Below are 12,720 nucleotides of genomic sequence, written 5' to 3' on the forward strand. Positions count from 1 at the left end.
TACGTGAAGAGGTTCTACTTTTACTGTATGCAACATGTGTTTAGTGTTTGGGAATACAGGGACATGAATGGCTCCCCATGGAGCTAAAATTTGTACATTATGGTTTTGACCAGAAAAATGCGTACTTTTAAGGGAGGCTAGTAAATGTATCATCCAATCACCCTTTTTTTAGCTGCAAGTCCTACACACAACCACTAAAGGCCACCACAGATGTGTTTAAGTCAGGAAAGAGTGTACACGTTTTATCTAAGCATATAATATAGCCATATGCATGACATAAAATGGAAAGCAACACTGTCTATATGCACCTATGGCTTCTGTTATTTCTGTGTCTCTTTCTCACCACTGAAAAGTTTGTCTCTCTTTGAAGATAGTTGTATGAATTGAAACAGGCTCTTCTGAGGTTGGAATATTTTTTTCATGCCCCTGAAGACTCCACCTACTTTTGGTTTAAATCTGACCAGCTCTGGGTACATAGATAATAGCAATGGATGTAAATGCTCATTGTGCAAGTCCCTTAGCATTTGAATAGAAAGAAAGAAAGAAAGAAAGAAAGAAAGAAAGAAAGGTAGGTCTAGGTGGTCAAAGGGTGGCAGTTTTGAGTTATTAAGAATGATTTGGATTAGCCCCAGTCTCTGTGGGTCACTAGGTTCCAAACGCAGATATTTCACATCTGTTTCTTGTTCACAGTCACTAACAAAGAAGCACAATATGTACACAGTCACAATTTTAGATGCATGTCTGATCCTTTAAGGAACTGAGCTAGCCACTAAAAAAAGTACAGCCATACCTTGTATTCAAATATATAGATTAGACAAAAGCCCAGAGGTGAAGGGTCATTTAAAGCAGTTGAAAGCATTTTCTAGGGATTTCCTGATTGGGGAGGAAAGAAAAAGAGTCCTGCAGTTCTACGAAGTGTGCCATAAAAGCCAAAGTAATACACGAGACAGTTTAATGGGTTCCATTCTTGATGAAAATCTTGAAACAGCTTCACTAATATGGTATTGAAATCCAATATGCCAGCCATATTATCTGTGTGAAATGGCTTATTATCTAGGGATGAAAAGACCTGAAGGGCAGTGCTCAATATTAAAATACTCAAATTGTGTTATATATCTGAGTTTGAAAAAATCCAACCTAATTATTTAAAAAAATATTTGTGAAAAAATGACAAAAATCATTACCTTTGACCTCACTGTTATTTTTTCTTCTTGCATAAAATTTGCTTTTTTGATTTGTGGTATGATTGTCACATATAAAATCATTAAATTAACATCTAACATAATAACCAATAGCTTTCACTTCTACAGTGTCTTTTAACCAAGGATCTAAAAGCACTTAATAAATATTAATCCTCACAGCACTCTTTTGAAATAGGGAGGTATAATTGTCATAGTTTTACAGATGGGGAAATTGAGGCAGAAGAGGAATCAGAGGAAGGCTAAGGGTTTGTCTACACTGCACACTAAGCCAGGGATCTAATTCAGGTTTGAGCCCAGGCTACTCCTTCTGTCCACATATAAATCAGCCTGACTCAGGTCAGCAAGCACTCAGGAACTGGGTCCTAGGACCCTCCTTGACGGGGTGGGTCAGAGCCCAAGTCCCCCTGTGACTCAGTCCAAGCCCTGTCACTTTGCAGTGTGGATGCATGTCAAGCCATGGACCCATGACAGAAGTCTGCATAGTGCAAGATGGTTACATTAGTGCGGATGTGAGACCCCTAGGTCCAGCAATTGTAAACCTAGGTTTACAGTGCAGTGTGGATGCTCAAGTGCAGGCTTAGAAACACTGAGTCCACAAGCCCAGGACCCAGAGACATGTGTTTACAATGCAGTGTAGACATACCCGTAGTGACTTATGCGGGATCACAAAGGACGTCTATGGCAAAGCTGGGAGGGAAAAAAGGTCCAATTATTACATTTCTAGCTTGGGACTTGGGAGTCCCTCGTCAATTCTCCTCTCCTCTGACCTTGCGCAAGTCGCTTAGTCCCTCTGTGCTTCAGTTCTCCATCTGTAAAACTGAGATAATATATCACAGGAGCATAGTGGAGCTAAATACCTAAAACATTGTGAGGTGCTCAGCTACAACAATAATGGGTGCTGTACAAGTAGCTAAGGTACACAGAGCTGGGGATATACTCGGGACTCCCACACCTCTGTTATTTTTCATGAGTGAGAGAAAGCTGGCCTGTAAGCAGGTTGAGAGTGGCTGAGTGTAAGGATGAAGACAGTAAGACAGGGTGCGGTTCTCATATCAGCATTTATATAGTTATAGTTTTATATATATAAAAACTATATATAGTTATAGTTATAGTTTTTATATATATAAAACTATAACTGAGAAGCCCCCTTGAAAAAGTGGATTTTAAGAAAGGATTCAGAGGAGGAGAGGGCAGAGGTATGGCAGATAAGGTGACGATGGGAGTTCCTTGTATACGGTTAGCATGAAAGAAGGCATATGGGCATAGGAGAAGGATTTGAACGGAGCGGTCTGCTAAGCAAGCTGGGATGAGTGAAGATGGTTTAGAGGGGACAAGAGAGGAGGCAAGGACAGAAAGGTAGAAAGGAGCTAATTTGTGATTAGCATTGAAGGCAAAAACAAGGAGCTTGAATATGATTCTTTGATGGGAAGAAATCTGCTTCTGGTAGAACATTCTCTTTTGTGTAATCCTCGATATTAGGTACAGAGACTTCCTATAATTGTGTACCAAACAATGCAAGTAGCCTGCTGAGACAAACCGACACATTTCTTTTAGAGGGGCACTGAGCACCATCTAGTGACAATTACTGTAACAAAAAAACGCTAGCCAGAATTCTCATCTAGCTCATATTCAGTTCAGCGTAATCTAATTGAAACAAACAAGTAGTGCACGCTACTTAAGGCATTCATTGCCTGCCGTCCCAATTCCACACTGCATATTCCTTTTTATAAGGATATCGTTTGGTATTACAAACAAAATCTCTGTGTTTGGGGAGAGGACGTCAAAAGGAGATTGATGAGTTCTTTCTCTCTCTCTGCTATTTAAAATCTGATAATGCAGTAAATTAGAAATGTGAAGCTTTTTATGGAAAATGTAGGCATAGAGCTACATTGGGTCTGAAGTTGCATGGATCCAGTGGCTGGAAACACCTGCGTGGGGGTATGGAGGGACAGCAGCTACCATTTTAGACTATAGATTGAAGTAACAGGCATGGAAGGCTTGCCCTGCTGTTTGGCCCTGGTTTGTGAAGGTGGATTATTTTCTGATGCACCGCCACTTAATTCCCTGCTTAAAGCCCATTTATGTGAGTTTTATTTTTGTGAGGGGATGAATTTAATCTCCTGCGAACAGATTTACTGGTTTTGTTTTTTGTTTTTTTGAGTCAGTGGAAAACAGTGAGTTAGAGAGAGGAAGTCCTGGTGGAGAGTTTGGTGAAAACTTGATAAGAATACATTTTTCCCTCACTCAATGTGTAGGTTTAGCTTGGCCAAACTGAATGAAAGGCTCAGAGCTACGTTTAATCAGAATACTGTGCTTTTTTAAAGAACAAAAACTCTGCAAAAAATTAATTGAGTAAGCATGGTTGCTGTGATGGAATGACCAGATGTGTCATGCATTGGATCAAAAAAATCCTTCTGTTTCTGAAAATCTACATCTAAAAAATAATGCAATGAAAACTGTTTTTATTCCTTTCTACTTGTTTTGTATGCAGTCTGGTGCTACTTTGGGATATATTGACAATTGACAGCATGTGGAGGGGGACTGCTTTGCTCTTACAGAGCTTCAGTGAAGTCACTGAGGCTCTGCCCAGGCATATAATTAATCAGCATTTAGTAAATTGCATGATTGGAGCCTTAATTTCTTGGATCCTTATCCATTGCCAACTGAAGTCAATGACAAAGTTCCTGTTAACTTCAGTGGTGTCATTTCAGCACCTTTGGGATAGACTTGATTTCAAACACTGCACAGGAATGATTATATGTTTTAAAACAAGTTTAAAAAAACTGTTTAAAAAAATTGTGGACTCATTTCTGCTAGTCTTAGGTTTTATAAAAGTTTGTTTTTACAGAATTTAAATTTTGGATGAAACTGAGCTTTGGAATGTCCTTTCATTTAACTAGGAATTCAAACCAAAATTTGAAGTAACCATAAGTTACTTAGCATCATGCCCAGGTGCAGTAGATTGACTGGTAGAAAAGACTTTGCTCCTGTTGATGCTTTAAAACTACCCATATCAAGATGGACTTTTATTTATATTAGGGCTGTCAAGTGATTAAAAAGAATTAATCATGATTAATCATGTAGTTAAAAAAATTAATTGTGCGATTAATCGTGCTGTTAAACTATAATAGAATACTCTTTATTTAAATATTTTTGGATATTTTCTACATTTTCAAATATATTGATTTCAATTGCAACACAGAATACAAAGTGTACAGTGCTCACTTTATTTTTTATTACAAATATTTCACTGTACACAACAAAAATAGTATTTTACAATTCTCCTAATACAAGTACTATAGTGCAATCACTTTATCATGAAAGTTGAACTTACAAATGTAGAATTTCTATACAAAAAAAAAGCCCTGCATTCAAAAATAAAACAATGTAAAACTTCAGAGTCTACAAGTCCAATCAGTCCTACTTCTTCTTCAGCCAATCGCTCAGACAAACAAATTTGGCTACAATTTGCAGGAGATAGTGCTGCCCGCTTCTTGTTTACAGTGTCACCTAAAAGTGAGAACAGGCGTTCACGTGGCACTGTCGTAGCTGGCGTCGCAAGATATTTATGTGCCAGATGCGCTAAAGATTAATTTGTCCCTTCAGAGCAGACTGACGCATGTTCAGTTTAATCATCTGTGGCAGTGTTCATCTGAGTATTATTTTCTTTTTTGGTGGTTTGGGTTCTGTAATTTACACATCTGAGTGTTGCTCTTTTAAGACTTCTGAAAGCATACTCCACACCTCGTCCCTCTCAGATTTTGGATGGCACTTCAGATTCTGAAACCTTGGGTTGAGTGCTATAGCTATTTTTAGAAATCTCACATTGGTACCTTCTTTGTGTTTTGTCAAATCTGCAGTGAAAGTGTTCTTAAAACAAACATGTGCTGGATCATCATCCGAGACTGCTATAACATGAAATATATGGTAGAATGTGGGTAAAACAGAACAGGAGACATACAAATCTCCCCCCAAGTAGTTCAGTCACAAATTTAATTAATGCGTTATTTTTTTAATTAGCATCATCAGCATGTCCTCTGGAATGGTGACTGAAGCATGAAGGGGCATATGAATGTTTAGCATATCTGGCACGTAAATACCTTGCAGTGCTGGCTACAAAAGAGCCATGCGAATGCCTGTTCTCACTTTCAGGTGATATTGTAAATAAGAAGCAGGCAGCAGTATCTCCTGTAAATGTAAACAAACTTATTTGTCTTTGGGATTGGCTGAATAAGAAGTAGGACTGAGTGTACTTTTAGGCTCTAAAGTTTTACATAGTTTTGGTTTTGCTTGCAGTTATGTGACAAAAAAAAATCTACATTTGTAAATTACACTTTCGCAATAAAGAGATTACACTACAGTATTTGTATGAGGTGAATTGAAAAATACTATTTCTTTTGTTTATCTTTTTACAGTGCAAATATTTGTAATAAAAATAATATAAAGTGAACACTGCACACTTTGTATTCTGTGTTGTAATAGAAATCAATACAGTTGAAAATGTAGAAAAACATCCAAAAATATTTAATAAATTTCAATTGGTATTCGATTGTTTAACAGTGCAATGAATCGCAATTAACATTTTAAACCGCAATTAATTTTATATATATATATATATATATATATATATATATATATATATATATATATATATATATATATATATATATAAAAGAAATCCTTAAATTAGCTGATAAGGGATTCTTTACTTAGTGCTGATATCTGACTCCAGTAAGAAGATTTGTGAGCACTAAAACCCCACCTTACACCAATCAGCATTTGTGCAAATCATGTATCACCTTCTGCAAACTTTAGTCCTTTGGCACACCAGACTATAGAGTCATTACATAGACTCTGTCTATATTTTTCATGATGGAATATGTCTCAGCTGTCTGACCGAATTTTTAGATAAGTATCATTCACAGAGCAGATGCCTATCATTCTCAAAAGATATTAATTAAGGCTGAGTCGAGAATGGGAAGATGTAGTGTAAGAGTGGGATCTAATAGGCCGGGGGGCGGGGTTAGGTTGACGGTGGAGTTTGGAGACAGCTAAAAGTGGAAATGCAAAACTGACAGGTAAAGCTATATCCAGAAATTAACAGCACCATAAAAACAGTGCTATCTATGGGGGCATTACTCCCACTCCCTGCTAAACAGCGAGTGTGAAGGGAAAGTGTGCTGTGGTATTACTGCCTCCCTGAAGAGGGCAAAAAGAGCTCATCTCAGGCCTCCTAGTCAGGCTGGGCCCAGGACAACATTCCTGGTTAAACTCCCTGACAGCAGCCTTAACAAGACAAATCGCAGATCTATTTAAAACATGTGTGTCATCTCATGTTAAAATATGTATTTCCCACATTCTAACACTCTCATATTCATGATTTATAGAATCCAAGGTCTGAAACAATCCTACCTATAGCGTGAAAATCAGTCAATTTAGGATACAGTTGCCAGTTATGGTTGTACATATTCCTGGAATTTTCATCACACCAAATACTCTTTAATTAAAGATTAATCTGGACAATCCCGGAGGATTGGCAACCCTAGTTTAGGAATGTTTTAACTGTACACTTTATTCAGCTGGTTGGATGTGTTTTAAAAATATGTGCAGCCCATGTTATGAGACATGTAAGATATGAAACATATTTCTATTTTGGAATTTTTTTTACCCATCTTGGTCTCAGTCTTGCACATAACTTTGCATGGTTAGATTCCTGGGCATGTGTAAAGCTCCACTGGCTTTACCAGGATCTGGAGTAACTTTCAAGGTCAGAGCCTTTGTCAAGTCAGGTCTCTGAGTCCCCTCTAATAAATAAGAAGTTTAAGTTTAAAAAAGACTGCATCAATGCTTACTCACTATGATCCTGACTCAGCTAAGCATTTAAGCAAATGCTTATGTCTATCCCAATTCAGGAAAGCACTTACGTACGTCCTTAACTTTAAGCATGTGCTCAGATCCCACTGAGGTCAAGGGTCTTAGGCATGTGCTTAAAGTTAGGCACGTGCTTAAAGTTAAGCATATGCTTAAGTGCTTTGGTACGCTGCGGTTTATAGCTGCAGGGTTCAATGTGAATGAAAACTTCAAAAGAAAAACACAGAGACAAGCCAGGGAGACAGGGTTAAGAGAGAAATCTGAAGTGGGAATATTTGCTGGTCCTAGCAGTCTTTCCCCATCTAGCACTTTTTTATGTCTTTATTTTATTCATTGACAAAAGCTGCCATTTCAAAAATATTTGAACCATTATTGAAAATGATAAATAATATATAATGTAACATAACTTACTTTCTATTTAATCGTAACAATTTCAGAAAAAAAATAATAAAAATGTTTATACTGTTTCTGTTTTGTGTGGGCTGTGATTTGATGGGCCAATATTTTCCTGCCTGTTCAATACCAATGCCTAACCCTGCAATCAAATCCACACAAGCAGATCCCTGTGCCAGTGGGGAGCCCTAATGAAGTCAAAGGCTCTGCATAGGCTCAGGGCTCTGCCTGTGCTTATTAGCTTGTAAAGTAGATGTAAATTCTCTGGCGAAGATTTAAATCTGCAAAATTCCTAACACGCTATGGATTCTATAACAAATGTTACATAATAGTAGAACTTGGTAAGATCTAATCTCTCATCTGTTGTGCACTGAAATGAACTGAAGTCAACAGAAGGTTTGGGTGAATGAAGAGGGTAGGCTGGAGAGGGATTATTACTGACACATGCTTTTAAATGGATGTGTGGGAACTTCTTCAGACTCTACGCATGTTGGAGAGCTGGAACTGATATTTCAAGCTACATAATATTTTTGAGCACAAACGTAAACTAAGTTATGAAGTTAATTAGAGGGGAAGTCACCCACCTCAAGCATTGTACAATGCTTTGAAAATTTCTACAAAAAGGTTCTAATCTTTTGGATGTCTTGCTCATTGTTTGGAGATGAAAAGGGAGGAAATCAACATCCCCCTGAAGTACAATTACTGTAAATTGCTTTCTTATCTTACTGTTCATAACGAAAATTGGAAAGTAACCACAATTTACCTACTCTGCACAGGCGCAATAATGAAATTAAATTGACATAGATTGTGAAAAAATACCGTGCAGTACAATTGGACTATATATAAATTACCATAGGCAGACATTACATTATCTTATCACAAGACTAACTCTGAACTATTCTGATGTTACCAGTAGACATGCTGCACTAACATTAAATCATCCCCTCATTCTTTTTGTCACATCTACCAGCCTGTTGGTGTCACCTGTCTACAGTTGCAGCTTGCTTGCAGGTCGCTTTTAATGTCTAGCAGAGGAGAGGTCTGCGAATGAGTAATCAAAGCCAGGTAGGAAATGCTGGAAGGAATATGGGGCTCTGTATGAATCCCTTAGAGTGAAAGATGGAATCATAACTAAAACTATGGGCAGAACTTATCCCTCTGCTGGTGCAGAGCCCAAATCAGGGAGGGAGAGTAATGAAGGCTTGTTCAGCCTCTAACTCTTGTTAGGGCAGCCCAGAGGCTCTTCAGGCATTAGTTGAGGTACAGAGCCACCCTGACAACACTCCCTCCTACTCCCCTGAACACCTGCCATCTTCCCACAGTGTGGGCTGGAACAAATCCCGCACCATGAATTGGCCCCTTTTGTTTACTTCTCTAGTGCTGTATTGTGTTGTGAAAAATGCCAAAGGGGGCAGTACTAAGCAAATGGTTATCAGTTACACAGTGAAGCTTTACTTTCCCTTTGTTTCATAAATGAGAGGGTAGTGGGGCAGTGAGAGAGGATGGGCTCGTAGGCTCTGGCTGTTTGGTTCTCTACTGTCTGATATTTCTGTGCACCGACCAAGAAGCTTCCAATCTACTTTCCTGCCACCACATTATTATTATTATTTATTTGTTAATTGGGGTAGCACCTAGAGGCCCCAAGCAGAGCTCTGTGCCCCATTATGAGAGGCACTATGTGTTCAGGTGGCAAAAAGACTGTGTACAGTTATTGTTATCCTGTTGGGCCCTGAACCTGCAATGCCAATTGCCTATTGCAAGATTGAGGCCATTCTTAGCTAACATCCTAACAGTGGGAATGTTTCTTGTTTCATCAGATTTTTGGTTCAAACTTAAAATAGCTGTTTGGGAAATCTATTCAGTCCTTTAAAGTATGCCTTATGGGTAAATCCTGCTCCCACCACTCAGCCTGGGTAATTACTGGAGAGATCTGAGATGTCCAGGGGAGGAGGAATCCTGTTCCCAGCCCATGGAGTGGCTGTGAGGCTGTAGTAGCTTCCATGGGCTCTTTGCTCGCCTTCCACAAGGGTAATGACTAGTGTAGAGCCACCAACCTGCCCTTGTAACACATGCAGTCAACCCTATAGAGCTGTGTTCCATAGCGCATAGTTGGTAGAAACTCCCTGCCATATCTTTGAGAATCCTGTCCCTCCTTACACACCAGTTCTTCTGCTTTGCCTGCATCTGCAACAATGCCCGCAACAGCGGGGCAGAGCATATTTTCCCTTGTGTGAAAGGTGAAATCTGTTTCCTCGTTACACTACAGCCCCCAATGTCATTAACAAAGGGAAAACTGGCAAAACGATAGTCCCCAAAACAATTTCAGCTTTTACTTTTAAAAAAAACTGCACATTTCCGTAGTTCAATATTGTCATCCCAAGCATTCAGAAAGCATGAGTCAGGACTCCAAAACACCATGAGATTGGCTCAAAAATTCATGAGTTTTAAAAGTAATCTATGTTGGGTGCTTATTATTTTTCCTTCTGTTTTTTGAGCCTTTATGAGCCATATTTTATAGCTTGTCTCCTAAACCATGGAGGCTAGAAGCTTATTTTTTGTTGGGTTGTTTGTTTTTGGTATTATTTTTTATTTTATGAAAGCTGACATTTTCACATCATTTCTTGCCTCCAGGAGCTGGGGCTTTAACAAAAACATCAAATGTTTTGAGACTTACAATAAAAACACAAGAGTGGGAACACTGAGTTTGAGTGTTTGTGTACATGCTTTTTGACTTTGTCCATACTGTATAACCTTTTCATCCTTCCCAAGGCCATAAAAAAAAACTGCCAGCAGCTCAGCACTCATGAGCAACCCTTTCGGGGCAGGGATTGTCTTTTTTTCTGTGTTTGTACAGCACCTAGCACAAAGGGGTTCTGGGCCATGTGTGGGGCTCCTACGCATTATGATAATATGACGAATAATAATTAAGAACAAAGCAGCATCATGTACACACTCAGTTGAGAGGGGGAATAAATTATGGGCTCCAGTTCATTTGCTTTATAGCTAAAAATAACAGTATAATAGATCAGACAAGATATAAACTGTCAATACAGTACCTCGGGTAACTAGGCATGAGGTTAATGCACATATTCAGATATGGTGTAAACAGATTAGACTCCCCTGATGTCAATGGAGTTGCACCCGCATACACCAGGTTTGTCTTTGGCCCTGAATCGGTAAATCCCCAGGGGATAGCCTGTATGAAACCCTGTCGAATTTGGCCCATTTCATCTGACATCTGCATCCTGCTTCAGAGTGGCATGTCACACTTACTGCACATCAGATCACACCTGCCTAAGCTGTCATAGGCAATTGACTTTTTTTTGTTTAAAAAAAAAATCTGGTAGCTGCATATCATCAAGAAAAACAACATTGTTTTTAGGACCTCTTATCTCTTCGCTCCCAAATATCCTGTTTCTTCGAGCTGCAGTAGCCAGGACCAATAGAAACCTCTTCCTGCCATTGGCTGACTTCATTTCCCAGAGTTAGCACAATCTCATCCGCTCTAAACAACCTCATCAAAACTTCTTTCTGGTCAGAGCGAAGCAATAATTATTATTAACAATTATTAGCGATCAATAATCTTAATCAAATTATGGCAAGCACTATTAAGGTAAGAAAGGGGTACATTTTTATTGGACCTTTTTTCAATAATATGTTCTTTGGTTTCCTTTATCAACACAGATAAGTTAGAATTGGGCAACACCCCCACTGCCACAATAGAGGACAACAAGATTTCCTTTGTACTGCCTAGTAAATTTCCTTTTTCCTACTCCAACCATCCGCAAGGCTTAAAAACTTCTAACTCGGAAAAAAAATTGGGTTTTTTAAATTCACTGTTCAGTGCTGTGGATTGCATATGCAAAGCCCTTTTATGAGAGCTTCGAATTTTCTTGTAGGTATCATTTCTGACAACTTGGATGTGTATCTGGATTGCCGTAAGGGGATAGGTTGTTCACTGAAAGAAAGAAAAAAGGGTTCCTCAGAATGCTGAACCTTTGGATACTTTTAAATGCTTCCCATATTGACAGGGACACAAACATTTGCAAATGGAAATGAAGAGACATCAGCTCTTGTTTTGAGTCATGCAGATGTTACAGATTTATTTTTGTGGAAACTCTATACTGATGTTCAGGATTTTTCTTTAATGTTGTTTTAATAGTGGTGGCATTCTGCTTGGTGCGTGCTTTTTGTCTTTATTTTTTCGACAATAAAAATCTGTCATTGGTTCATAACTAACTTTTATGAGTAAGCATTATTTTAACAGCTGTTTAAAAGACTGCTTTGCTGAGTTTTGCAGGTTTCTTTGCTCAGATAGCTGAATAAATCTATCTAATTTTTGCTGTATTATGTTGCAATAGATAGCAGTTACAGATATAGCAATAGCTATGATTAATTGCAGAAGAAAGCTAACTGTAACTGAATGCCTGGTGATAATGAAACCAGTTTTATGTGAAGTACAAAACTACACATACAATAAGGACTCTGCATTAGTGGGTGGGGGGAGGTTTCAGATACAGAACTGAGATATTCAATCGCTTTGAGCTATTCTGTATTTTTATACTTTTCCAATTATGATGGAGATATAGTAAATGATATAGGGCAGCAGCAATGCTAGGCCACTAAATAATTGAAGCTGATGTTTGATTCCTGAATACCTTCTGCTTTGTTGTTTGAATTTGTTAGGTGTTTGATGCTCTTTTTGTTTAAAATTTTGTAATACGAAAATCTTGCCTGAGGACTATTTGAATTGTATGCATGTGTGTGTCTGTATTTATACAGCTGTCTGTTCTTATCCTTTTGTAATGAGGGATGCTTTCAAGAGTCTACCTACAGAGATCAAAATATGAATCTACTTTGCATTGTGGGCCAATACATGTCATATGCTGAGTACCCTCTGCAACAGCTGCTCTCCCATTGATTTCAGTGGCAATTTATGGGCACTCAGCACCTGGCAGGAGACATTCAGCACTTTACAGAATCAGGTTCTATATGAAAATTTTGAGGTTCTTTGAGTCAGCATGTTTGCTGCTAAGAGAAAGTGCTGTGTATTCATTTAGTAATGGTGAACTGACATTTCTTTTAAGCAGGACGGTCCTCCTGATGTGAGTGGGAAATTTTGCTTAAAAACTGAAGGCACACTATGCCTAGATGCAGTATAAGATTTTTTGGGTTTTTTTATTTCTGTATTTTTCGTTAGTATATTTATAGTGAGGTCAATGTTAACAACTATTATAACACTATTATGTTGCTG

At 38.4% G+C, this 12,720-nt stretch overlaps 1 protein-coding gene across 5 annotated transcripts in view; it reads left to right on the forward strand.

The window, feature by feature from the left end:
• Window positions 1–12,720, forward strand: part of ERG (ETS transcription factor ERG) — a 214,242-nt gene that overhangs the window by 127,220 nt on the left and 74,302 nt on the right. The window contains exon 1 of one of the 5 annotated variants that reach the window (XM_084621437.1): window positions 10,962–11,079. The exons of 2 other annotated variants lie outside the window; for them this stretch is intronic. In XM_084621437.1, the coding sequence (XP_084477563.1) occupies window positions 11,062–11,079 (18 nt within the window). In that variant the 5' untranslated portion in view covers window positions 10,962–11,061. Of the gene's footprint in view, window positions 1–10,961; window positions 11,080–11,310; window positions 11,362–12,720 lie in introns of those variants that run through there. 2 more of the 5 variants (XM_084621432.1, XM_084621436.1) reach the window with 2 other exon arrangements.

Source organism: Lepidochelys olivacea (assembly GCF_965140295.1).
Source record: "Lepidochelys olivacea isolate rLepOli2 genome assembly, chromosome: 1".
NCBI classification, from domain to species: domain Eukaryota; kingdom Metazoa; phylum Chordata; order Testudines; family Cheloniidae; genus Lepidochelys; species Lepidochelys olivacea.